This window comes from Equus asinus, chromosome 3, assembly GCF_041296235.1.
Source record: "Equus asinus isolate D_3611 breed Donkey chromosome 3, EquAss-T2T_v2, whole genome shotgun sequence".
Lineage (NCBI taxonomy): Eukaryota > Metazoa > Chordata > Mammalia > Perissodactyla > Equidae > Equus > Equus asinus.
The window spans coordinates 98,502,913-98,530,487 of record NC_091792.1 but is presented as its reverse complement, the minus strand read 5'-3'; the positions used below and the strand labels follow the sequence as shown (position 1 = coordinate 98,530,487).

Sequence of the window (27,575 nt, the reverse complement as noted above, 5' to 3'; positions counted from 1 at the left end):
AAGAAATTTGAGAACTAGATAAATGACAAACGATTACCTTGCTAATGGGAATGTAAAATGGAAAACAGTTTGGCAGTTGTTCAAAAAGTTAAACATAGATTTACCATATGACCCAGCAATTCCACTCCTAGGTATATATCCAAGGGAATTGAAACCATAGGTCCACTTCAACACTTACATACAAATTTTCACAGCAGCATTATTCATAGCAGCCATAAAATGAAAACAACTCAAATGTCTATCAACTGATGAATGGGTAAAAAAATATGTGGTATATAGATCCAATGGAATATTATTCAGTCATAAAGAGGAGTGAAGTACTATTACATGCTACAATGTGGATAAATCTTGAAAACATTAGGCTAAGCAAAAGAAGCCAGACAAAAAGACTACATATTGTATAGTTTCATTTATATAAAATGTCCAGATAGGTAAATCCTTAGAGACGGAAAATAGACTTGTGGTTGCGAGGGGCTGGAAGGAAGGGTAAATGGAGAATGACTGCTAATTTTCTTTTTGGAGTGAAAAAGATATTGATATTTATTGCACAATTTTGTAAATATACTAAGAACCATTGAATTGTGCACCTTAAAAGTTTGAATTTTATGGTATGAGAATTATATCTCAGTAAAAAAGACAATTACAATAGAAGATAATATATGCTGTGATGGGTGCTGTGGCAACACCCTGAAGGAGTGCTGAGTTGAGATTTGGGGGATGCGAAGAACAGGGAAAGTTCTTCTTAAGGCGTCACTGCTAAATTTTCTCTTAAAGGATAAGTAGGAGTTAAGCAGGCAAAGAGGGGTATGAAGCTGGACACATCCACTGTGGCTCGATTCTGTGATAAACTCTGCTTCACAAATTATTCTCTCTACCTCTTTGTCTTACTTTGTACCTGTTCCCTTGCTAAGACTTTTTTCCCCTAAAGCTGTGCCAGCTATAGGCCACTCATTTCCACATTTACTGGGGTGGTGGTGGTGGTGGGTGGGTTCTGCTTTCTCCTAAGTCCCTCAATTTTTGCTTCAAAACTGTCTCAGCTTCACTATCATGTAAATATCATCTCTCCTCTCTCCTCCACTGAGATTCATGCTAGCTGGGTATAGTAGCCACAAGGCAGAGGCTATAAAGGTTGGAAAGAAGGGATGGGAGTAGTTTAGCTTTTGTCCTTTTGTCGAGACAGTATTCTTTTCCTCAGGGGCTGGCTATGGCATTTACTGAGGTGGCTCCCATCATAAGCTCCAGAGAATTTCTATTTGTAGTGAGAAGCTCAGTTGATTTCCACAGGTGATGGAGAGAGAGACCTTGACTATTTGCAATACAGGTTGAACATTGAGGTCTAGTTAGTACTTATAACTGAGTCATCCCTCAGGCTTAACATCTCTTAGATGAGCTTGTAAGATCATCAGATGCTGCTTTGAGACGGCTTATCTTTTCAGGTGATGAATTAGCCCCTCTTAAAACTACTCCTGGGATCATGGCCTTATTTTACTGAGACACAGCATCTGAAACGCAGATAGATGGAATAAGTGGCAGCCCTGATAGAGCTGGTAACTGCTGGTTGGCTACTGCCATCTTCTTGAGAGACCTATGATGAGCTTCTGGGAATTCCTGTAAGGCTTCCCTGGACTTCCCTGGAATGTGTAGGGATCCCTGTGGTCTTTTTTGCTTAGATGGAGAGGCTGTCTAGGGTGATTTAGGGGAAGGTTCTTGTGTGCTTTCATCCTCTGGTACATCTGGAACTAAATGTAAAAGCCACACAAGCCCTCAACCTTTCTTATTCTACTAGCCTAGCCAATTTATCATCTGTCAACTACTTTCTGGTATGATTTGGAGTTGTCTTCTTCAATTTATTTTTAAAAATAGGAGATGGAAATATCTATTACTTGACAGGATACTCTTTCAATTTTATGAAGGTGAAGTTGGATAAAAGGCCAAAATTTGTTTCATGTAAAATGACTATCCCATTCACTTTATGATCCAAAGTGAATAGCATATACTTGTGAATTAAATGAATTAAGTTTAAAGTGTTCTGCTAGATAAAATCTGATTTCTGAGAAATGGCTTCAACTTTTGCCTGTGTTTCAAATATGTTTTTAAAAAGTTATTCTCCTATGTTTTGTAGCTCACAAACAAAAAATATAGGCTTGTGGCTTGTTGCTGATTAGCTTCTCTGGGAGGCAGACAGTGAGAGTTAATAGCGCAAAAGGTTTGTTGGAGAAGCAACACCCGTGAAAGGAAAAGTGAGGAAACAGGGCTGAGCAGGGTCAGAACGTTGATGCCAAAGTTACAAAGACTCTCCCAGCACAGTGGAGAGCTCCAGAGTAAAGGTTGTCCATTGAAGGAATCTGGCATTGTGTGAAATGGTCAGGTCCTAGTACCCCTGCTATGCACACTCATTGGCTAGGGGCTGCCCCCAAAAATGTGTGATCTCAGCTTGAAAAGTGAGGCAGACCCTGAAAGGGTTAACAGCTGGAGGCTGTCAGCCCAGAAAACTCCTCACTGCCAGGTGGTGAGGTCTTTCTCCAAGGGATATTTGAGTGATGCGTCTCCACGCCTGCCACTGTCCGCCCCTTGTGACATGCAGATCCACTTTGAGCATGCAGGCAGCAGCTCCTCCGGAGCACTGAGGGCCTCTCTCCCTGCGAGGAAACTCAGAAGAGGAAAGTCAGTAGGATGAGCTACAGTTCCCATCACCCCTGTTGGCTTGGGGGCCAGAACTGGTTCTCATCTCTCCTTCTGCTATCCATTCTGAATCCTCTGCCTTTAGCTATCACCTCTTGAAGTCTCAAACATGAGATGGCCAGGATCCTAGTAATCCTACTTTCCTCAGGCTGGGGTTGCTGCGTTTGTCTTTCTCAGTAAACATTTCATAAAGGAGTATCAAGAGGTGCCCAAGTGGGTCCCTCAAGTTTGTCTTATGTTCCTCCTTACTCCCATTCTGTAACAGCAGTCGTATTTATCCTGCTGATCAGCATCCAGTACTCTTCACAAAATAGTGTCCCCTCTTCTTGCCTGCTGGTCCCTGAGCTTAAAAAGCCCAAAATGTTCGTGTGGCAGCCATAGCTTGTAGTTCAGTGGGACTCTTACTGTTTTCCCTAGTGAGCATGTCCTAAAAGATGGCAACTCATCCTTGAACAGTGTTGCCTCTAAGCTGGCAATTCAGCTGTGCCTTCAGTGGACCATTCTGACACTTTCAGGCTGACAGCTTCTGATGGTGTACAGTGTGATATGGCAAGAGGATCCCATGGTCATGAGCTCTCTCTCGTACCTTTTCGTTGTAAAGGGAGTTCCCTGGTTGGGATGCTATGTTGTATTAGATTCCATGCCTATGGATCAGGTATTCCATAAGCACTCCAACTAAGGCCAAGGAGGCAGAAAAGGCACACTCATATCTGGAATAGGTATTCCCATGGGAATGAACTGCTGTATCTTCTGGGACAAAAAGGGCCCAGTGTAGTCAAATCACCAGCAAGAGTCCCGTTGTGATGATGCCCTACCAGGGGCTCAGCATTGATCTCTGTTGCTGGCAAATTGGACTTTCAGAAGTAGAAGTAGCTAGATTGGCCTAGGTAAGTGGGAGTTTATGTTATTAGGGTATAGCCTTCATCTGTTGTACTTTATTCATGTGCCCATCATGCTAGTGAGATGACCACTGACAAAGGCTGGCTGACATCAATTGGCTGAACCCTTTTGTCTATTTGGTTGTTTAGTGCATCCTTTTTGGTGGACATTATAAAAATTTTAACTGTTTCACTCATTCTCATATGTCCATCCATATGGCTCCACCTCAGACATTCCTGGTCTCCAATCTTCCCAACTTTTTTCTTCCCAGGTTCCTGCGCAGCCAGCCAGGCCATTCTACTGCCTGTGAGTTTCTTCTGATCTTTGGGCCAGTTCTTTTTCCTTATCTTTCTACACAGAGTGGATGATCAGATGTGTCACCTGAAGTTCTGCCCATTGGGAAGGTTTTTCTTCCCCACTGTAATTTAAGGCCATCCCTGAAAGTTATGGGTTTAATTGTGTTCCCCAAAAAAGATATTTTGAAATCCTAATCCCGAGTACTTTAGCATGTGACTTTATTTGGGAATAAGGTCATTGCAGATGTAATTAGTTAACTTAAGGTGAGTTCATATTGAAGTAGGATGGGCCCCTACTCCAGTTGACTGGTGTCCTTATAAGAAAAGGGCCATATGACGACAGACACACCGGGAAGATGCCATGTGATAATGAAGGATTCAAGTGATGCATCTACAAGCCAAGGAATGCCAAAGATTTCCAGCACACCACCAGAAGCTAGGAGAGGCAAGGAAAGATGCCCTTACAGGTTCCAGAGGGGAGCATGACCCTGATGATGCATGTTGATTTTGGACTTTTAGCTTCTGGAACTGTGAAACAATCCATTTCTATTGTTTTAAGCCACTCTGATAAGATACTCTGTTACAGCAGCCCTAGGAAACAAATATGCTGAGCAAGTCTTTATCCCCAAAAACTTAAGTGGTGGATTTCCAAATCTTTGTAGGGTTTATCTGTCCTCTTCTGGAGTGCATATGTCTCATAAAAGCCATGTGCTAGCCATCTCTTGTTCATTCTTTCAATCAGTGTGTGATGATTTCGCTGATGGAATTAATCAATGTGATATTCTGTGGGATGTCCAGTTGGTCCAGATTCCATTATGACAGAAGACAAGAATGTTAGCATAGCCCTGGGACAAAACTGTGAGCGAATATTGTTGCCTGTTTAATGTCTATTCACTGATTTTGACCTCATTTCGCAATTGGGATAGAAAAGAACTCAATCACCAAATCAATAACTACATACCACATGCCTGAATCCATATTAATCTCTTCTAGCAACTAGCACTGCAGCTGCAATCAGGACTACTACTTGGATGAGCTTGTGGTAGTCTACAGTCATTCTCTGGGATCTAATACGGGGATTGTGTCAACTGCCAAGTATGAAAATCTGAATTGAATATTCAGATCAGTGGTCCCTGGGTGGATCCAGGGGCACAATGGACCTATTATAAACCAACCCTTGGCCAGGACTCCATTTGTTATCATACCCCCTTGTGCCTTCACTCTAATAGTGGGACCACAATGATGCTTTGGATCTCCAGATACCAATCTTAGCTATAACCTTGCATTCAATAGTCTTATCAACTGTCAGGCTATTTTCCTTTCCTTGTGTATACTTATTTAAGTAAATGGTCGTAGGTCCCTTTGGGGGAAGAACAGAGGGAATCATTGCCATGGAACTTGCTACAGTGTTGCAGGTCCATTCCTCTAGGACCTGGTAACTTCTTCAGTCCACAAGTTCCTGGTCTGAAAACTGGATTAGGTATGGATACTGGGCAAGGCATCATGGCTTTTTATTGGGATAGCGGCCTTCAACCTCAGATAATCAACTTTGATTTCTTGTTATGATATAAATTGAGTAGTACCTTTGTTGACTGCCCATCTATTTCGCCCCAAGGTATGCTGTGTTCAATAAACCAATTCCATAACTTTCTGCACATTAGGGCCCTTGGTAACCACTCTGAGTTTATTGGTCTTTATGATAATTACAAGTCCTTGGCTTCTTATGATTAAGCTCCATCTCTTAGCTTCTATTGCATCAAGGCACTATTATTCCTTTTCCTCTCAGCAAGCCTAGGTCTGTGACAGGCTCTTTTACATTTAGCCCTGGCCTGCATTGGAGAGCCATCACTGAACTTCTTGCTTAGTGATTCTGGTGCTACTTTGACCAGTGCATTTCTGATGGCCTTGGCCTGGGTCCTTTCATGGACCCTAGCCCTCTGGATTTTCTGGTCTCATGTAATATGTCCACTCTAGTGTGCCTATTTTCCCAAGCCTTTTAATCCCTTTCTCAAAATTCTGTCTCTGCAATTTAGGCATCTCAGATGTACTCAGTGTGGGCCATTACTTGTTCCAGGTTTGATGGAGCCACCCTAGTACTGGGATAAGCGAATCTCTTGTCTGGGGTCCTTACCAAAATGCTATGTCCTGTGTCCTGAGAGAGTGCCACAAGTCAACAAACTCTGATTTATTCAGCCTTATTTCTGGCTTTCCTGGTTTAGAATCCTCAGAATCTAGTCCCATGAGTACTCCCTCAGTCCTGCTGGTATTTGCTGACTAGGTCCTGCATCTCCTTTTGGGTTATGTCCCTTTTTTCCCCTTATGTGGAAATTGATAAAAGAAACCTTAACTAAATTGGAGTTGGGAAGACCTGTAGGGGGTGCTCTCATGCCCTATCATACATCATCAAATACACCAACTAGGTAGAGATGAAGGCTTGCATTTTTCAGAGGAAGTAAAACTACTTTACTACTGAAGGAAGATTTCTCTCCCCACCTGGCAACAGCCGAGCCAATGAGAAGCCATTGCTGCTCTACACTGTTACTTTCCCCCAGGGGACTTTCATTTAGAACAGCCCCTCCCTACTTCCTCTTTTTCTCTATAGGAGCAGCGCCCCTCCTTTGTTTTCTGATTTGCCTGTGCTTTGCCATAGCATGTACGTCCCAAATTGCAATTCTTTTGATTATTCCTGAATAAACTCATTTTGAGGGTAAAATAACTGGCTTATTTCCTTTTTAAGTTGACATATATGGTGTCAGAAAAGTGGGATCCAAAGGAGGCAACCCCAGAGAGATGGAGAACCCCAGAATCGAGCAAGGTACTTGTCCCTGAGCTCCTTGTGCTCATCGCTTCTGTGAGTTGCCGCCTGCTTTTGGTTTGGTGAGTCTCCTCTCAGATTCTGAGCTCTACTCTCCCTGCATTTGGAACTCTCAGACTTTATTCAGGATCTGGAGAGGCCTTGTCCTCTTAGGGAAAGGACTTTCTCCTCCTGCTTCAAGGCTCTGTCCGTGGGTTCAAGGTGTCGTCCTTGGGGAATACTTAGTTCTTTTCTGAAGGTAGCACAGCTCCTTTTGGGGTTCAGACTTGCTGAAGATCCAGGAGTTTTTCTTTGGTTTTTGGATTCCTTTTGGAATCAGGACTGGGAATCCAGCCACTTTCTTTTGTTTTTAGATTCCTTCAGGGATCAGGGGAAGGACTCTGCTAACTTCCCTGAGTTTTCAGAGGAAATTTCAGAAATGGGATCCCAGTCATCCAAATGTTCTGAGGGAAACCCTCTTCAGGGCCCCCAGCGATGTTTACGTTTGAGAACTCTGGGCCCCCTCCATGTGCATTTTTAACTAAGTAGGCTAAACAGACCAAAAGCAGTCTGGAATTGCAATAGCCATTACGGGGAGCTTTCAGTCTCTCCAAACTAGCTTTTCTTAAAACCAAATTGGAAGACTGCAGCTCTAAAATTAAGCAACATGAATGGTATGTCTCTTTTCATGGGTACCTGGAAGCTTCTGGGTGCACACAAAGCTCTAAAATTGCTTCACTGCAAGGTACCTTATCTAAATTAGCCAAAAAAACTACAAAACTAAGGGAGAACAAAATGGCTTCTGGAGCCTCATGTTCCCCTCCTCCTCCTTCTTTGTCTCAGGTGCCGTTTTGTTTGTCTTCCCAGACTCCTTTGTCTCAGACTTCACCCCAGGGCCACCTTGTGCCCAGGCTTCACCCCCAATACCATCTTCTTCTCTTCCTTTCTGCAGAAACCTGCCCTCCATAAAATCAGACCCTCTGAGGATTCTAGTGCTAAACCTCTAATTACTGTTTCTAATTAAGTGGAGCAAATAAACAACTAGAGGAAAAAAATAGCCATTTCCTTAGACTTTTGATAATAGACAAAATGACTACAAAAACAGCTCTAAAAGGATCCTTACAGCATGCAGAAAAATCTTTAGTAAAAGAGTTTGGCCATCTGAAGATGTGACCTTACCTCAGTCCATCTTCCAGAAATAACAATTTGGATCCAACTATTCTTTCGAGTTTTGTACCTGAGACATGGCTAAAAGTTTTAAGATGAAAGCTATGAGATCTGTATTTGTGTCTGTGTGTCTATATATGTATATTATAGAGATGTGATATTTTTCTACCTCTGGATGGTATTACTGCAATTGATTTGTAAAAAGCTCTATTTAATTGGGTTTAAATTAAGTGCTTATAAATTAAGTATTCCTAAATCTCAGAAATCTTAGAAACCAACTCAAATGCTTTTCCAGTTTATGTGATCTAGAATAAGTCTTTAGTAAATAATAATTAAAAAAAGCTAGCTTAAGTTTGTTGGTGTAAATAAAAACAGGCACATTTCAGAGTTGTTAGTATTTGCTGTAATGAAAATGTGCAGCCTTTTTTTCTGCCTAGGTTTACTAGTTGAGTAGGCTCATGCTGTCTCTGTTACAAAATTTGTTAGCAAAAAGATAACTTAAGGGGGTGGGCGTAAGGGGTAAAGGGGGACATATATATGGTGACTGACAAATAATAACGTACAACTGAAATTTCACAATGTTAAAACTATTGTGACTTCAATAAAAAATTTTAAAAATGTAGCTTAAGATGATGGTTAGTTATTTAACGTCTAATCCAAGCATGATTTTGAAAAGCAAGTAATTAAAATAATAAATAAAAGTTTACACTAAGTTAAACTAAATAATAGATAGTCATTGAAGACCTAAATCACTTTCCAAACAAGATAAAATACTAAAACATTAATTACTGGAGATAGGTTTATCTACTTTTAGCTTCCTATTGCAAAGAAACTAAAAGTAAATTTGAGTTTGTTGGTAAGCATGTCTTGTGCCACGCTGAAAGATGTACTATTCAAAAGAGCATATTCTCTTAGAAATTATGAAATGTATTTATGTGTGCCAGTCCAGGATTGCTTACTTCTTATTTTTCACTAGCAATTAAGGATTTTAAGGGTTAAGAATTCTAATATATGTAATTAAGGCTACTAGAAATAAAAGGGAAACATCCCCCATCTCTGTATGTAAGGAAAGTAGAATGTGTGTTTTGATCAGGAATGGTACAAGGAGTGGAAATACATTTTGTTTAGGGAAGAGAAAATGATTCCTTCTAAAAGGAAAGGCTGGTTACTTTGTAATGGGGAAAAGAAAACATAGGACAAAACCTGAATATAAAAAGAAAGTTATAAGAGGTTTATGGAAAGGAATTTTGGGAAAAGAATTTTATGAGTGATCAGGACTGGCTAAGATTGGAATGAATGAATTTTAGTATCAAAATAAGCTGATATAAAGTTAAAATTTGGCTTTCTTTTCTGTTGAAAGGGCAAGACTTTGGCTTTTTGGTTTTTAGATTTTTTTTTATTTTTCCTTCTTTTCTCCCAAAGCCCCCTGGTACATAGTTGTGTATTCTTAGTTGTAGGTCCTTCTAGTTGTGGCATGTGGGATGCCACCTCAGCATGGCTTGATGAGCGGTGCCGTGTCCGCGCCCAGGATTCGAACTGACAAAACACCGGGCTGCCTGCAGCGGAGCACACGAACTTAACCACTCGGCCATAGGGCCAGCCCCAAGACTTTTGCTTGATAACGGATTATGAAGGCTTCTTTACCTTTAAGCAATATGGCAAGAAAACAGAGATTTTGTGTTTTATCAAAATAATTTCCTGTGTATTTCTATTCGGTCTTTAATTATTTAAGAAGACTCAATCTTCTTAATATTGAAGGAGTTAAGTTTTGCTCACAACTATGTAGGTTCTGTATTTGTCCTTGAAACCTCTTATTGTTACTTTGGTCAAATAGATACTTAAGTATTATTTCATGATGATCTGTGATCTTATTTAGTCAAGTGTTCAAACCTCTTGATATTTTTGACAAACTTCCCAAAGTATTCAAATTCTAAATGACATTTATTTTTTACTTGGATGTAACTTTGGGATTTTCCAGAGGGCACCTGAGACATCTCAAAAGATTTATTGCCTCTCCTTATAAAAAGAGCTATATTACACTAATTAGGTTTATTTGGTAGGTCAAATTACATGAGAAGCATGGTCAAATAAATGGTAATAAACCTTTTTAAGTTATATTGTATGGATGAATGTTACCAAAAAGTGTTCTAGAAATTGTATAAAATTCCTAAAAGTTGGACATGTCCTAATATAATGTTATCATCTCTAGTTCTAGTTACTATGTAAAGTGTATGTCACAAAAAATACCCAAATTTCCTTGGCAATTGCATTTACCTATTGCTTTCTAAAACAGTCTTTTATCAGTTACAGACTGTTATTGTTTTACTCTGATGCTTTTACAAATATGTTTCACTTCAAAGAGATTCATGAAAAAGATTTTGAAAGGTGCTCTGGAATACAGGTTTTGATAACTTTAAGATCGTAACACTGAACTGGGTGGGAGTTTCTAGAACTTGAGTGAAAGACTTGATTGCTTTTATGTTTTGTTTTCCAGATGTAAAGGACCCCTTTTTCTCTTCTCCTTTAAGCTATCTTAACTTACAGCAATTTGGTAAAGTGTATCTGTTTTTTTTTTTTAAAGATTTTATTTTTCCTTTTGCTCCCCAAAGCCCCCTAGTACATGGTTGTATATTTTTCAGTCATGGGTACTTCTAGTTGTGGCATGTGGGATGCTGCCTCAGCATGGCTTGATAAGCGGTGCTATGTCCGCGCCCAGGATCCAAACTGGCAAAACCCTGGGCCTCCAAAGTGGAGTGCGCAAACTTCACCACTCAGCCATGGGGTCGGCCCCGGTAAAGTGTATCTTTGCAACAAGTGTTGAAACATTTATTTTTTTTTTGACCTGATCCCTCCTGAATTCAGAATCTCTTAAGTATTCTTTTCATGACAATATATGTATTTGCATGGGCTCAGTGAAGGTCTCTTCTCCTTGTAACAAAATACAATTGGAAATATTGGCTACATTACTAAGGCTTTGACTAGAATGTCATATTCAATAAAGATGTACATAGACTCAGATATGAACAGACAGCTTTAAGAAACTGCTTGAAAAATTGGCCAGTCCCTTGCTTACAAAGTTCTAGGAGAGCAATCTTAAAAAAGAGCTTATATGGTCAATCACTGTTCTTGCTGCATTTATGTTAGTAATCAGGCCAAGTTTAATACAGGTTAGTTTTACTATGATTATCTTTAATAAAAATTGGAGTTATTGTGGAGAGAGAAATTATGTTTTCACTTTGTAGATATTAAATTCTAGTCCTATTAATTGTTTAAGGTTTTGTTACACCTGTAAACTGGATTGGATTCTAAATTCTTCTAGTTTCCCTAAATGCTTAGATACGACGTTCCAAACTGATGTTTCCAATTTTACTGCCCTTGAAATCTCCTTGGAAGGAACTATACCAGGTCTTCCTCACTACCCAGATGGCAGCCAAACTTCAGGGACTTGAGCCTTGGGTACACATTTCACAGCTAAAGAAGGTTCCACCTGACATCTAGTCCTGCATGAACACTGGGGACTGCAATGTTAAATTGACTAGGAAAAGAAGCAGTGGACATCTGAGGTGAACAGCTCTCCCAGGATGACTGGACTAGGCCTGCATGCTCTCTACCCACTGCTCTTATTTTATTTTCTCCTTCTTCTTCCTGGAAGGACAGTGCCCTTGTTTGCGTTTCCCAATCCCTTGCGAAAGGTGGAAACCGCTCTGATTGCTGGATTTTCCATCAGGAACCTTGGTCTCTCCAAGACAGTAATGACCCCTTAGTTCACACTAGAAGTAATTTCACTGGGATTCCAGATGCTGTTCTTTGTCTAAATTGATCTGCTGGCCCATTTTACCAAGTCAGGGTGCTAAGCCCACCTAAACTCATTCCTTGCTTTATTTGGCGCAATCTTGGAAAGAAAGCAAGAGCTTTTGAATATTTGTATGAAAAATTTTGTGGGACCATAAATGTAAGTAGGATTGTTTGTATGTTTCTTAACATGTCCGTGTATTTATGCAACCTCTCTGTATGTAACAACATAGTACCTGAGCGTTGGTTATATACTGCTAAAGTCTTTATGCCAATGCATGAGTCTATAGATGATATCACTTATGCATGAGACTTATGTATACCCTCCGGCTACATCTTTATCTGTGGAAATTTCAGTAATGGCCTTTATGCTTGGCAACACATTTCCTTGACAACTGGAGAATATAAGGACAATGTGCCCTTGCTGTATTCACTGTCCTGTTCTATCTGTATAACCAAACAGAGATCAATCATTCGTTTCTCCCACTGAATCTCCATAGTTGCTCAAAATGAGAATTTCCAGGAGATGTGCTTGACTCTGGGTTTGTCTGTGTGGGAAGAACTTCCTTTCTGTGGATTGGAGTGAATGCCAATGAACAAATGATCAGGAATCTCTCCCTGATGTTAGCAAAGTTGGCTGACTCCATAACCAAAACCATTTCAGCTCAGCAACAATCACTTAACTCATTGACCGAGGTAGTTTTGGATAGTTGTATAGCCCTTGATTATCTACTCTCTGAGCAAGGAGGTATCTGTGCAGTAGTGAATACCTCCAATGCCTCTGGGGAGGGAGAGACCAATTACATAAGATTAGAGAGCAAGCATATTGGCTACAACCAATTTCACCTAATAATCCACTGTTTTTTGATTTGTTCAGCTCGTTACCTTCAGGTGTGGGCTCCTGGTTTAGAACTATCATACTAACTGGGCTTCTTTTATTGTTCTTAATCCTGCCTTGTGTACTTGTTGTTAAACTCTGTCCCTATTGCCTGTTGAACAGTTGCAAAGATGACTTACCTAATAAGGTGATGTTAGTTCAACAATTTGAAATGATTTGTGATGCTTATGACCTCAGACAACTATAGACTTTGAATAAGAAGTGCCTGATGGTTCTCCCTCCTAATCTTCCTTGTTACTCAAATATGGCCCAAATGGTTTCCAAACACTATGCACAATATGGGACGTGACAGCCAGGAAAGGTCCTTCTTGACTCTGAGGGATAAGAGCACTACATGCAGAGAACCTGACTGTTGATCAGTGATGCTTTTGGAGAAAGACCTTGATCAAAAGGGGAAATTGTGAAAATTAATAAAAGAAACCTTAACTAAATTGCAGTCAGGAAGACCTGTAGGAGGAGCTCTCACACCCTGTCATACATCGTCAGTTATACCAAACAGGAAGAGACAGAGGCTTGCATCTTTGAGAGGAAGTAAAACTGCTTTACTACTGAAGGAAGATGTCTCTCCCCAACTGGCAGCAGCTCAGTCAGTGAGAAGCCATTGCCACTCTGAACTATTACTTTCCCCCAATGGACTTTCGTTTAGAATAGCCTCTCCTTGCTCCCCCTTTTTCTTTGTAAAAGCAGCTCCTCTCCTTTGTTTTCCAGATTTGCCTATGGTTTGCTATAGCATGCATATCCCGAATTGCAGTTCTTTAGGTTATTCTCAAATAAACTCATTTTGAGGGTAAAAACAGGCAAATTTGCTTTTTAAGTTGATACTTATCAGACCTAACATGTCCCTGGCTGTGATTTAACCCTCTTATAGGACTGGTGGTCAGAAGTAGATGTGGGGACATCTTTTGAGGTGGACACGTTGTCTTGTGGGACAAAGACCTCCGTTTTCTTCTTGCATTGCTGCTGGTGGTGATGGGAGTTTGCTAGCTCTTAATGGAGAGGAGTGGGCCACTTTAAGCTCAGAAAATTCAGAGGTCTGGGGAGGTCAAAATTTTCAGGAACATCTACTCAGTTGTCCCCATCCCATGTGTCAGGATCCCAGGTTTTCCTAATCAGAGCTCTGATTTCAGTGTAACAGACCTGCTTCTGCTGAGCGTCTGTCTTTTGACTTGAACCACTGTGACTATCAAATCTTGTGCTTAATCTTCATTTTATACCTGCTTACTGTCTGAGATGAGGATTTTTTTTGTAAACGAGCAAAAAGGTTCTCTGGCTCTCTTACTTCATTACAATTGTTAGTTAATTGCCCTTAGCTTTTTGTTTTCAGCCTATAGGGCATCAATGCAATTTAGCAACTGCCATCTAACTTCATTACTCTTATGTTTATCATTCCCCATACATTTCAAATGTCTGAATCATCCCATTGGCTAGGGCATTCCTCTGATTGCATATCATTCCCAGCTTACCATATGTGAATGTTTTAACAATTGGATTACCACCTAGTGCTGGGGTTGTCTGCACACCACTTACCTCCAGGGCTGTGGACCTCATTACTAGAGGATACATGGTGAGTGGTCCAGTCCCCAAACCCATCTTGTCTGCTTTCTCAGGCTACTCCAGGTACAAGCTGTCACAGACCAGCCCCTCTGGGAAGCAGGCACAGAGATGGACTTAAGAATTCAAGAGGTTAACTGAGAAGTAGTAAACATAAAAGGAAAAGTGTGGAGAAGAGGATTGGACAGGGGGAGCTGTCAGACCTTAATCTCCACCTGGCAAAGTCTCTGCAGACCAATGGAGGGTCTGCAAAGCAAAGATTGTATATTGGGGGGGGGGCTCCTACATTTTATGGAAATAGTCTTTGAACTATTGTCTTGCTGGGTAATTTGTGGAGGCTACCCCAAGAACAACATGACATCTGCTCAATCGCCGAGGCTGACCAAAAAAGAGTTAGGTGGAAGCTGTCAGCTAACCATACTCCTTGAAGCCAGGCAGCAACTCCTTTATTTTTATAATTCATTTTTGAGAGTCAGAATTATTGTTTTTGAAGTATTTGATGAATTCTGACAAACATATATAGTAGTGTGACCCCCACCACAATCAGGATAAGAATATTTCCATAACCCCAAAGTTTCCTCATGACCTTTTGTATTTATGTCTTCTTCCCAGACCCTGACAACTACCCATCAGATTTCTGTACCTAAAGTTTTTGCCTTTTTCAGAATGCCATATGAATGAAATCATACAACATGTAGCCATTTTTTCACTAAGTATAAGGCTTTTGAGACCAATGTGGTTGCATGTGTGTTTGTTTTTGTCTATTGCTGAGTAATAAATATTCCATTTTATAGATGGATGACAATTTGTGTATCCATCCGTTCTCCAGTTGATAGATGGTTGGTTCTTTCTAGTTGTAGGCTTTTCTGATAAACCTGCTATAAATATTCGCAAATAGGTCTTTGTAAGGACATGTATTTCCATTTATCTTAGGTAAATGCCCAAGAGAAAGATTGTTGACTCATATGGCAGGTGTATGTTTAATTTTATGAAAAACTTTCAAATGACTTTCCAAAGTGTCTGTATCATTTTACTTTCCTCCTAGCACGCGTGAGTTCTAGTTGTTCCGCTTCCTTGACAACACGCATGGTATTTTCAGTTTAAAAGTTTTTAACTGGTGTAGCAGGTGTAGCAGTATCTGATTATACTTTTAAGCTGTTATTCCCTACTGACCAAGGGCGTTGAGCATCTTTTCATGTGCTTGTTTACTATCCATATCTCTTCTTTGGTGAAATGTCTTATTATTATTGTAAGTGTTCTTTATATATTCTGGTTACAAGTTCTTTGCCAGATGTATATTTTGTAAATATTTTCTCCCTCTCTGTACATTGTTTTCTTTTTTTTTTTTAATTTTCTTAACAGTGTCTTTCAAATAATAGAAGATTTTAATTATGATGAGGCCCAACTTATCAATTTTTATTTATGGTTCAGGTTTTTTTTGTGTTCTAAGAATTATCTGAATATTCCAAGTAAAAAATATTTTTTCCTTTATTTTCTTCTAGGACTTTTGAAGTTTTAGGCTTCATTTTTAGGTATATAATCCATTTTGAGTTACTTTTTGTATATTTTGCAAGGTAAGAGTCAAGGGTTTTATTTTGTTTTGTTTTTAAATTTGGATTTCTAATTGTCAGCACTACTTGTTGAAAAACTATCCATTTTCCATTGGACTTTGAAGGTAGCTTTGTCAGTAATCAATTGACCATATGTGTGTGGGTCTATTTCTTATGGACTTTCTATTCCACTGACCTATGTGTCTATCATGATGCGAGCAACACACTGTCATTAGGTTTTAACATCAGGTAATAGGAGTCCTCCAACTTTGTCCTTTTAAAAAATTGTTTTGAATTCTAGGTCCTTTGGTTTTCCATATAAAGTTTAGAATAACCTTGTCAACTTCTACACATAGTCCTGCCAGGATTTTGTTTGAATCTGTAGATAAATTTGGGGAGAATTACATGTTAACATATCAGGTTTTCTGATGTATGGACACTGTATATATCTCCATTTAGTTAGGTCTTCGTTATTTCTCTCTGCAATGTTCTGTAGTTTTCAATATACAAATCTTGTAAGTGTTTTATTAGATCTATCCCTGAGAATTTCATCTTTTTTAATGCCATTATAAATGATCTTGTCTTTTAAAGTTTAATTTTCAATTGATTATTGATAGTATATAAAAGTGAAACTGATTTTTCTGTATTGACCTTGTGTCATACACGTTCTTAAACTTATTACTTCTAGTAGCAATTTTTTTTTGTGGTTTTGTATGTCGAAGAGCATCAATAAAAACTTTTATTTCTCTTTTTCCAGTCTGTATGCTTTTTATTTTTCTCTCCTTCACTTACCACATAGGACCTCCAAGATAACTTTAATAAAAGTGGAGAGTGGACATCTTTGCTTTTTTCCAAATGCTAATAAAACATTCTCTCTTTCATTATTAAGTATGATGTTAGCTATAGGTCTTTTGAGATGCTCTTTATCAGACTGAGGAAATTTCCATCTATTCCAAGTTTGCTAAGAGGTTTTTTATGATGCAGAGATGTTAGAATTTTTCAAACGATATATTTTATTTATTGAAATGATATTAAGGTTTTTCACTTTTAGTCTGTTGGTAAATTACATTGATTAATTTTCAAAGGTTCAACCACCATTGCATTCCTGGGATAAACCCAATTTCCTTGTCTTATATATATATTTCTCATTATATATATACATATATACAATGTGTATATATACATATGCATTGTATATGTGTATATATATTGTATATATACAGTTGGATTCAATTTGCTAATATTTTCTTCAGGATGTTTGCTTCCATTTTTATGAAGCCTATTTGTCTTCAGTTTTCTTTTCTTGCAATGTAAATTTTCGCATTTTGTATCAGGGTAATTTTGGTTTCATAAAATGCCTGGGAAATTTTACTTGATTTTCCAAATATTCTGGAAATATTTGTGTAGAGTTGATGTTATTTCTTCCTTAATTGTTTGGTAGAGGTTACCAGTGAAATCTTCTAACCCTGGAGTTTTCTTTGTGATGAGGCTGTTAACTACAAATTTAATTTCTTAAATAGACAGTAAGGAAATTCAGGTTATTTCTTTCTGAATAAGCTTTTGTAGTTTGTATCTTTCAAAGAATTTGTTCATTTCATCTGTGTATTACATATGTAGAGATAAAGTCATTCATAATATTTTGTTATATGATTTTAATATACATATAATTTTTTAGAGATGTTCCCTCTTTCATTTCTCGTATTAGTAAGTTTATAGAAATTTATTAATTGTGTTGATCTTTTCAAAGAACTAACTTTTGGACTTTAATGATTTTCTCTGGTATTTTTCTGTTTTCTATTTCATTAATTTCTGCTGTTACCTTTTTTACTTTCTTCAGAGTGCAGTGAGTTTAGTTTTTTCTTTTTCTAGCATCTTAAGTTGGAATCTTAGATATTGATTTTAGACCTTTCTTCTTTTCTAATATAAACTTATAATGCTATATATTTCTCTTTTAGCGCTGTTTTAGCTGGATTTCAAAAAGTTTGATGTTTGTTTTAATTTTTATTCAATTCAAAAGATTTAAAAATTTTCTTTGTGATCCATGAGATGTTTTTAATTTGTTGTTTAACTTCCAAATATTAGAGATTTTCTAAATATCTTTTTGATGTTGATTTCTAGTTAAATTCTGTTATGAACAGAGAGTATATTCTGTATGAATTCATTCTTTTAAAATTTCTTGAGATCTGCTTCTTGCTGCAGAATATGGTCTATGTTGGTGAATGTTCCAGGTGCACTTGAAAAGAATGTGTATTCTGCTCTTGGAGGTGGAATGTTCTAAAAAAGGATTTAGGTCAAGTTGCTTGGTTGTGTTTCCAAGCTTTCTGTATCCTTACTGATTTTTTATCTACCTGTTCTGTCAATTACTTAGAGATAAGTGTTGCCACCTCCAACTATAATGATGGATTTTTATGTGTATCTCTTCAGTTTTATTACTTTTGCTTTATGTATTTTGTTGCTCTAATGTTAGATGCATACACTTCGTGATTTGATGTCTTCCTGAACACTTGGCTTCTATATCATTTATTTAACATTCTCTTTACCGCTGGTAATGATTCCTTTTTCTGAAGCTTATTTACACTGATATTCATATAGTCACTTGAGCTTTTAAATAGTATTTGCATGGTATGTCTTTCCATCCTTTTACTTTTAGCTTACCTGTGTTTATATATTTAAGGTGAATTTCTTATGGACAGCATATATTTGAATCTTGATTTTTTTAATTCAGTCTTCAAGCACTGCCTTTAATAGGTATATTTGGACCATTTATGTTTTTATAATTATATATGTGATTTAAATCTACCAACTTGTTATCTGTTTCCTGTTTGTCCAATTTGGCCTTTTCTTGCCTTCCTTTAAATTTAGTTTTTAAAACGATTCCATTATATCTTCATAACTGACTCATTTATACCTCTTTAAACATTTTTTTAGTGATTGCTCTTAATAAAATTCGTATTTGCTATAGAGTTTGAAATATTCATCTTTAGCTGATAACTGTCTACTTTCAAATAGTATTATGACCCCTTCACATAGTGTGTAAGAACTTTACCCCAGCTCCATACATTCTTCCCGTGTTTGTTCTATTCGTCATACATTTTACTTCTAAGTATTTTATAAATTCTATATACTACATTGTTAAATTCATTTGTCTATCATCTTTTAAAGTGATCCAAAGTAAAAATATATTCTTTTACATTTGCCGTCTAAATTTTCTCATTTTTGGTTCTCTTCGTTTCTTTGTGTAGATGAAAAATTCTATTTGGGAGTGCAGTTCTTCTAACTGAATAACTTCTTTTAACCTTTCTGCTAGCAATGAATTTCCTCACCTGTCATTTGTTAACCCAGGTATTTTGTCTTTGCTTTTGAAAGATACTTTTTGCTGGGTATGGAATTCACGTTTCAGCTCCACCTTCAGCATCAGCAGTGCCTGCACCTCTGTGCCTTGGTAGTGGGGTGGGCTTTCGCTCTCTCCAGTCTCTTGCTGTTTTCCCAGCAGCAGCTCATCTCTACATCTGCCATATTATTGAAATTTCATGTTTAGGGGTCTGTTCTCTTAGTTTTTGTTCTGGTAATTGCCATTTTCTGCTTCATGAGCTTGATCAAAATGATCATCTTCTATGCTTTCATCTAGAAAGGTGGATCATTTCTGTCTCATAGATTTATAGGGAGTAAGTACTCCAAGTGATGCCCTGTCACTCTATGCATATAAAGTACAATTTAATTAGCTTACTAATTATAAGAGCAGTATCTTCCAATCTCTTATTAAATTCTTTTGTCTATTTAAATAAGCATGAATACTGTAGCTGAAATTCTCTCTTATTAAGTTCTTTTCTATTTTGTTTTTTTACAAGATAATTGGTTTTGTGTCATGTTTATTAGAATTATAACTTCTAAATAAATACTTGTGTGGAACTCGTTATTGAGAAATCATTTCAAATGCAGTATTTTCCTAATAAAATCGTTGTACAAAAATACTGGGTGGAGCTATTCTCTCATGTAATTAAGGGTGTGACTAGATCAAAAGATTATTTCTGATACACTCACTGAGTCTCAAATATGTGATATTGGTAAATGCCCAGTATCAGCTAGGTGGATATTGTAACATCACTGAAACTACACACTGAATTTTTCCTCCCTTCCTCCATCCTTCCCTCTGCCTCTCTTTCACTCTTTTTTCCCTTCTCTCTCTCTCAAACAAGCAAGTAATCACAGATAGAGCTGATCTTTTCAAGGAACATAGTATCTATCTATCCATCTATCTATCTATCATCTATCTAGCAATAGATGTATCTATATTATTATTCTTTTGTTGAATACTTATATGAACATGTTCGTAGTACAACTAATTCTAACTCAGAGTAAATGGACCCATTGCTTAGATGAATTGATTATTTTTGTATTTGACGTATTGTTACCATTGCCGCATTTATAGATCTTAGCCTCTTTGAGCTTAAAATAAATCTAAAAAGAGTCACAGAGAAAAACTATGTATATAAAATCCAATATTGATGACAGTTCAGCTAATGAGTAATCAAAAAAACAAATAAAATCCACATGTTTAGAAAAGTTATAGCCCTTTTCTTCAGAATATTGTTTAGATTCGGTTTCTTTTTGTTCTTAGTTTAGCTCTTGGCTTAAATTTTCTCGATTCATTCAATAGTCATTCATAATCCCTTTGTAGGCAAATTCAAAGATCTCTTCTCAGATTCACTTGACTTGCTTGACCTCTGCTGATGCCTTTAACAGCGATTCAGAATTCTCCATTTCTTGAAATGTGCCCTTCCCTTGACTTTTATTACCTTAGAACCTCCAGTTTTTCTTCTGTGTTTGCTCTTGTCTGCTATCTTTGCTGTATCTTCTTCCTTCTCACTAACTTCGATCTCTCCCACAGGACAGTTCTTTGGTTTTTTCACCTCTTTTATATTCTACTATTTTCATATCTCAACCACTTTCATATTTTCAGTTATCCTGAGTCAGATCTTTGATCCTGACTTCTCTCCTGGGCTTTTAGCTCTATCTCTGTTTTTTAATATTTTACTGTCAAACCAATAATAAAATACAGAAAATAAAGTCTCATTATTACAGATCTGCTCCACGTACAAAAATATCATTTTTTTTTAATGCTGGTAATACTTTTTTTTTTTTTTTTTACTATATAGCCTGTATATTTTAGGATATCTTCAAAATCTATGAGATGAGCAATTCTAAAAGGCAATTAACAAGGAATTCCTATTGACTCTTTTGTTTATACTTGCTCCTACATTCATACTTTTTTCACTCTTCTTATGCATTGCCAATCCAGTTTTTCTTCAAATTAACTTGATTTATTGCGGTGTCTTACCTGATTGCTCACTCTTAATTTTCTTCATCCTCTAATACTGTGCTGCTAGATCGTGCTTCTGTGAAACAGGTTTCAAAACATCTCCTTCCTCCCATCCCTCCTCCTTTCCATTCTCTTCTCTTTCTGTCTGTCCACTCTCTAAATCTGCATTTCCACAAAAGAATTTGATGTGTTTAAAAGGGAATTATGAATATTTCATGGCAGTAAGATTTTGAAAGGTGGAGAGAAGGAAAAGTAAAGGTTGCAGAAATACAATCAGTGTGGTGAAGAATGAGGTTGAGGTTAGTACCCAAAATGTATGCCAGATTTGGGGAGATTCAAAGAGGAAAATATTTACATTACATAACTCATTATGTCCACCTGGAACAATGAAACCACTGACCAAAAGTGTAGATATTCCTAGTTCTAAGAGCTGTAAAGGAGGGAAAATTTTCCTTAACACTTTTAAGGCCCCTGGATGGGTCTGGAAATTAACCTGACAGAAACAGATTAACAGGAGAAAATGATGCAAATTGTTTGATATAAATTTTATGTGACACAGAACCTTCATAGGGAAATAAAGACCCAAGGAAACAGACCTGAGTATTTTATGCTAGGTTTGATGAAGAGTGGACAGTGATGGAGGAATATGACAGGTTAAGGAGTATGAGGTACTGTGTAGTGAACTGGGTGAGACTTAGAAAGCTCTGTTTGTTAGGATTCTTCTTAGTCTTTTTGTCTTCAGAGATAGGGTGCTGCTTTCCCTTGGGTCTAGAGAGATTGCCTCTCTTATGACCTATTTCACGGAAGAAGGACGAGGAGGGAGAGGATTGGAGTGACCTTCCTGCTTCTGCTTGAAATATTCAGTATGCCAAGGTGCCATATTTTGGAGTAGTGTGTGCTGAGCGTCATTAGAGCTGAGGCCCTTTTTCCCTCTGAGTCATCACGTAATGAGAACCTAGTACGACAAAGTGAACCATATCACCATCAACATTTTATAATGATAATAATCCCAGATTTTACAGAAAAAAATAATTCTCTCTTGCCCTATAGGTTCAATAGGAAATTTTATCGCTTACACTTAAGACCCTATCAAACTACCTAATTTTATGTACCAAAATTTATCTTTCATTACTACTTATTAAGCAAGTATGTTGAGCAATTATCTTAATAATAGCTATCACAAATGTTGCTGTTTGTATTTCTGTTTATCCAAATTGTTCTGTTTTTCCTGATTCTCTTTCCCTCATTAGAATTTAAGAAGACATAGATCCTCAAGAATTGACATTGTCTTGTCCTGTTTTGGATAGCCACTTGGTTCTGCTCTCGTGAGACATTCAGTATAATATGGTAGAAGATCTTAGCAAGGTTTTCATAATAGAGTTAGATTATAAGGTCCAAGAGACCTGGAATCTGCTTGACTTTGACTTTTATTCAAAATGTCTTACCTGGCTATTACTCTTTTCCTTTCAGGAATTATTTTCTTTTTTTACATCTTCCCTTCCCCATTCTTTACAATCTCTCTACCCGAGACAAACACATACACACACACACAAACACATCAAACTCATATTCTGTTCTGGTACCTGCTTGCTCACCTTTTCTACTAACCAGAGGACCAGGACACTTAACTCTTAGAATATAAAGGATGCCTGCTAGGCATAGGGACATACATTCTATCTTTCTGGTGAGGATTATCTGGTGAATTAAAAGCAAAATTATTCAGTAGTTTCTCTATTACTTAGAAGTTTTTGAGTGATATTGATATTAGGAAACCAATCTTGACTTTATAAAGAGTCTGGCGTTCAGTCAGCAATGTTTCATTCACAATTTATGAATGAAACGGTCAAGTTATACTACTAGTGCCTCAGAAGTCATTTTGTCTGCATTTTTAACTACCTTGACCGCCTAGATGCTGGGGTGAGCTTGAAAGAAATGCACTGGCTGTAGTACCCATTATAAGAGATGAGAGGAAAAACACCTACCTAGTGATCAATCAGGACAAAAGTTTCATGCATGATTTAGGAGATGTGAATGGAGGGAGGAAAGGAAATTGTTCAGAAAAATTAATGCATGAGCTAAGAACATTGAAGGTGTTTGTTTCAGAAAGCAGAGTCGATGTCATGCCTCCCACTCCCTTTTTAATTTGAGGACCTCAGGAATGTAGAGTTGTGTTGATTGTGCTCCTCATTCCATAGCACGCTGTTACCGTGAGTCCTTACTAGGCTGCTGGTTTATTTATTTTTTATTTTTTCTTTTCCCCAAAGCCCCCCAGTACATAGTTGTATATTCTAGTTGTGAGTGCCTCTGGTTGTGCTGTGTGGGATGCTGTCTCAGCATGGCCTGATGAGTGGTGCCGTGTCCACACCCAGGATCTGAACCAGCGAAATCCTGGGCCACCAAAGCGGAGTGTGCGAACTTAACCACTCGGCCACTGGGCTGGCGCCTAGGTTGCCGTTTAATGAAAAAAAAATTTAGTGTTTTCCTTCTTTATCCCCCATTTTCAATCACATTTCTCCTCCTCCTCACACATCTACCCCAGAATATTTCATTTATTTCCCTTGCTTTCTTCCTTTTATACACTTAAGTATATGCTTTCTAGGAGAATCATGTTTAAATTTTTACAGAAATGTGAATTGCACTATTTATACTATGTTTCTTATAATTTGTTAGTAGATTGTTGGGGGGAGTGGGGTTTCAATGTAGGTAATCATATCATTTGCAAATAATGATATTATATTGCCTTTCTTCCAGTCATTTTGCTTAATTTTTCTTTTTTTATTGCCCTTGTAAGACGTTCCAGTACGTGGGTAAATGGAAATGTTGATAGTGGGCTTTCTTGTGTTGTTTTTGATTTTAAAGGGATAATGTCTATTATTTCCCTGTTTATGGTGGAGTGAGGTGTGTATGTGTGTTTGACATAGAATGTTCTCTTCTGTACATACTTCACTGAGATAGATGATGGTATGATTTTTTTCCCCTTTATTAAAAAGTGAAAGATATTTAAGGAATCTTTTTTTCTTTTTCTTTTTTTGGTGAGGAAGATTGGCCCTGAGCTAACACCTGGTGCCAATCTTCCTCTTTTTTGCTTGAGGAATAATGGCCCTGAGCTGATGTCTGTGCCCATCTTCCTCCATTTTGTATGTGAGATGCCACCTCAGCATGGCTTGGTGAGTGGTGTAGGTCTGCACCTGGGATCAGAACCCATGAACCTGGGCTACCAAAGTGGAGCACACCAAACTTAACCACTATACTAGCAGGTTGGCCCCCTTTAGAGGATTTCTAATACTAAACTATCCTTGCCTTCCTGGGATAAGCTCAACTTGGTCATGCTTATTATCTTTATTCTTCATTGTTGGATTCAGTTAGATAATAATAACAACTTATCTGGATTGTCTCTTGGAATTTTCCACCAATATTATCTGCTAATCACTTTTACCTGGTGTTACCATAACGAACAACTCTTCTGTTCAGGGCCTCCCCTTCTTACCATCTCCCTTTCCCACCTCCATCTCACTTCTGGGATTCAACCAGTCTTTTATAAGCTCCATTTTAAGAGTCTAAGGATTTTTTAAAATGCACTCAATCATCATAGCTCTGATCCCTGTCCCCTGGATCTGAAAAACAAGGCAATCCTCTGCTGTTTCTAAATCTAGTCCAGGCAAGAGACCTGTGCTTAGGGTGGACAAAAACCAGAGCACAAACTTAATGGTACCAGAGGGATGCAGGTTAAGTGGAATACACTTTGATTTTAGCTGTACCAGGGTATCAGGGATGAGTAGAATCATAAGACTTTGGCAGAAAATGTTTATTTGAGGACAAAGGCTTGTTTCTGTCATTGAGAAATCAAGATCTACTACCTGGATGTCTCATAGTCTGGTACCACATTGGCTACCTGCATCAATTCCAGGCATTTTTACTTTGTGCCTCCATTGTTTAATTGATAATAAAAACAGCCAACATTATTGAACACATACTAAGATTCAGACATTTAGTACTGAAATGCTTTTATTAGGATTTGCTTATTTAATTTAACAACCATTTCATGGATGATGAAACAGAGGCACAGAGAAGTTAAGAAGCATGGCTAAAGTCCTTCAGCTGCTCCATAGCTGAGGACCGAAATCCAGGCAGATTGGCTCCAGAGCCAAGAGGCTTGTGGAGTATGTTTCATGAGTCAACTTGATTACTACAAATTATTAGATAAAAGATCTGATAAAGCAATGGAGTGATTTAAATAAACCTGTGGCATATACCTTTTGGCTATTTTTACCAGTTTGAATGAAGTTTTATTTTTATTTATTTATTTTTTTGAGGAAGATTAGCCCTGAGCTAACTACTGCCAATCCTCCTCTTTTTGCTGAGGAAGACTGGCCCTGAGCTAACATCCATGCCCATCTTCCTCTACTTTATATGCCTACCACAGCATGGCTTTTTGCCAAGTGGTGCCATGTCCACACCTGGGATCTGAACTGGTGAACGCTGGGCCGCCGAGAAGTGGAACGTCTGAACTTAACCACTGCACCACTGGACCGGCCCTGAATGAAGTTTTAAAGCTATATTCAAGCCCATCGAACTGCTCATTTTTTAAATCAAATCATTGAATTAATCATTTACAAGTATAGTAATAATTATTGTTAACAATCGATTAGTTCCTGTAACTCCTTCTTACTATATTCAATATAATCAGTTAAAATAGAAATGGTATATGATTGAACCTGGAGAATCTGAGAAAATGCTTATGTCACACACACACGTACACATATACACAAACATGGTCTCTCTTTCCCTTCTCTTCCTCTCCTGTTTTTTTTTTTTTTGAAGATTTTATTTTTCCTTTTTCTCTCCAAAGCCCCTGGGTTCATAGTTGTATATTTTAGTTGTTGGTCCTTCTAGTTGTGGCATGTGGGATGCTGCCTCAGCGTGGCTTGACGAGCGATGCCATGTCCTCGCTCAGGATCTGAACTGGCAAAACTCTGGGCTGCTGAAGCAGAGCTCATGAACCTAACCACTCAGGCATGGGGCCGGCCCCTCCTCTCTCTTTTAATTTGTTTACAGCCACTACTGAGGTAAAGTAAGTGAACAGAGCAATAGATATTGTAGACAACACTACATGTTTATTGCTTTCAAGTTTTCCAGCATATTCAACTAACTAATTTGCTTAGTTGACAAATTATGTTTCTTGTTTGTTTTAATTTTTATATAATGGGAAAACTCTTTGAAATGTAACCATAAAACCAAATATTTGATCTAAGGGAAGGATGGCAAAAACCCACTACAAGGGTCCTTTGCTCTGTTTAGGCTTAGGGATGTTCATTTCCGATAATCAATGGATAATTTGGAGAGGTGCCAGGAGATGGTAAACAGAAATCCTGTTTTAGTTTCTCGTGAGTCAGTTCAGTACATCATAACATCAAACATCCCTATTTACCTCAAACATATATTCAAGGGTAATTGTAAACATCCACTGAGAAAATAAAATGTGTTATAATATAATATTTCATATCTATAATATTCAGATAATGGGTTCTAAAAATTTGTACTAGGAATTATGTTAGCATCAGTATTAATTTTAGAGAGATGGGTAACATGCGTTAAGTTCTTTCTCATGTACATAATCCTACTAGTAGAATTATCCCAATCAAGATGATTATAAGTGATCTGTTAAGTATGATTCCTTTTATTAATTTAAATATTGAAACAATTTCCAGATGAGAGCTAATTTCTTTTTTTTTTTTAAAGATTTTCTTTTTCTCCCCAAAGCCCCCCAGTACATAGTTGTGTATTTTTAGTTGTGGCTCCTTCTAGTTGTGGCATGAGCTAATTTCTTGATTTGACTTGCTTATACATTTTAGAAAACATAGATTTTCTTTTAAACCAGAGGATTCTTTTTGGTTTGTTTTTGCCATAAGGTTAAGGGAATGTATGGCACATCCTTGAAATGAATTATCATCATAAAATTACTAGATTTTTAAAATTGAAATTTAATTTCTGTATTTGTTGGACTGATGTTATGACTTTATTCATTTTGTACTTTACATATTCTCTTTCTTTTTATGTCTGTATGTTGAGAGAGAGACATATATATATATGTATTTAGATACATAAGCTTTCATGGGAGTGAATAGTTTGACAGTAGACTGATCTGAGTGTATTTTGTGTATATAATACTTAGTAGCATTGTATCTATAATATGCTAATATGTATCAGGCATTGTAGAGCATTTTACGTGTTTTAACTTGTTTAATGTGTTAATGTTTGCAACCATGGTAGTGAACATAAGTACTATTATCTCCACTTTACAGATGGAAGAACTGAGTACATAGAGTTTACATGCAAGTTTAAATAACCAGTAACAGGCCGAAGTAGGATGAAAGCCCAAGGAGTCTGGTGTTAGAGCCTGGGTTCTTAGCTATCACACTCCCTTGCCTCATATAATGAAATAGGACATTAAATACCATATGTTCAGAACATAACCTCTTCCTTATACGTTGTTCTGTGTATTGTCAATCATGTAAGTCATATGACCAAGCTAATATTAAGGTGAAATCATAAGCACCGAGTGCTACCTGATAATATTGGGTTTGGAAAGGATGTCATGAAATGCAGGTTTATTTTTATCAGAATCCAAGTAGCTTATTTCATTCAC

At 37.6% G+C, this 27,575-nt stretch overlaps 1 protein-coding gene across 7 annotated transcripts in view; it reads left to right on the top strand.

The window, feature by feature from the left end:
• CFAP299 (cilia and flagella associated protein 299) overlaps window positions 1–27,575 on the top strand; it is a 564,819-nt gene that overhangs the window by 22,451 nt on the left and 514,793 nt on the right. The window contains exon 3 of one of the 7 annotated variants that reach the window (XM_070505541.1): window positions 6,595–6,734. The exons of the other annotated variants lie outside the window; for them this stretch is intronic. Coding sequence (XP_070361642.1) covers window positions 6,604–6,734 — 131 coding nt within the window. The 5' untranslated portion in view covers window positions 6,595–6,603. The remainder of the gene's footprint in view (window positions 1–6,594; window positions 6,735–27,575) is intronic. 7 annotated transcript variants of the gene reach the window in all.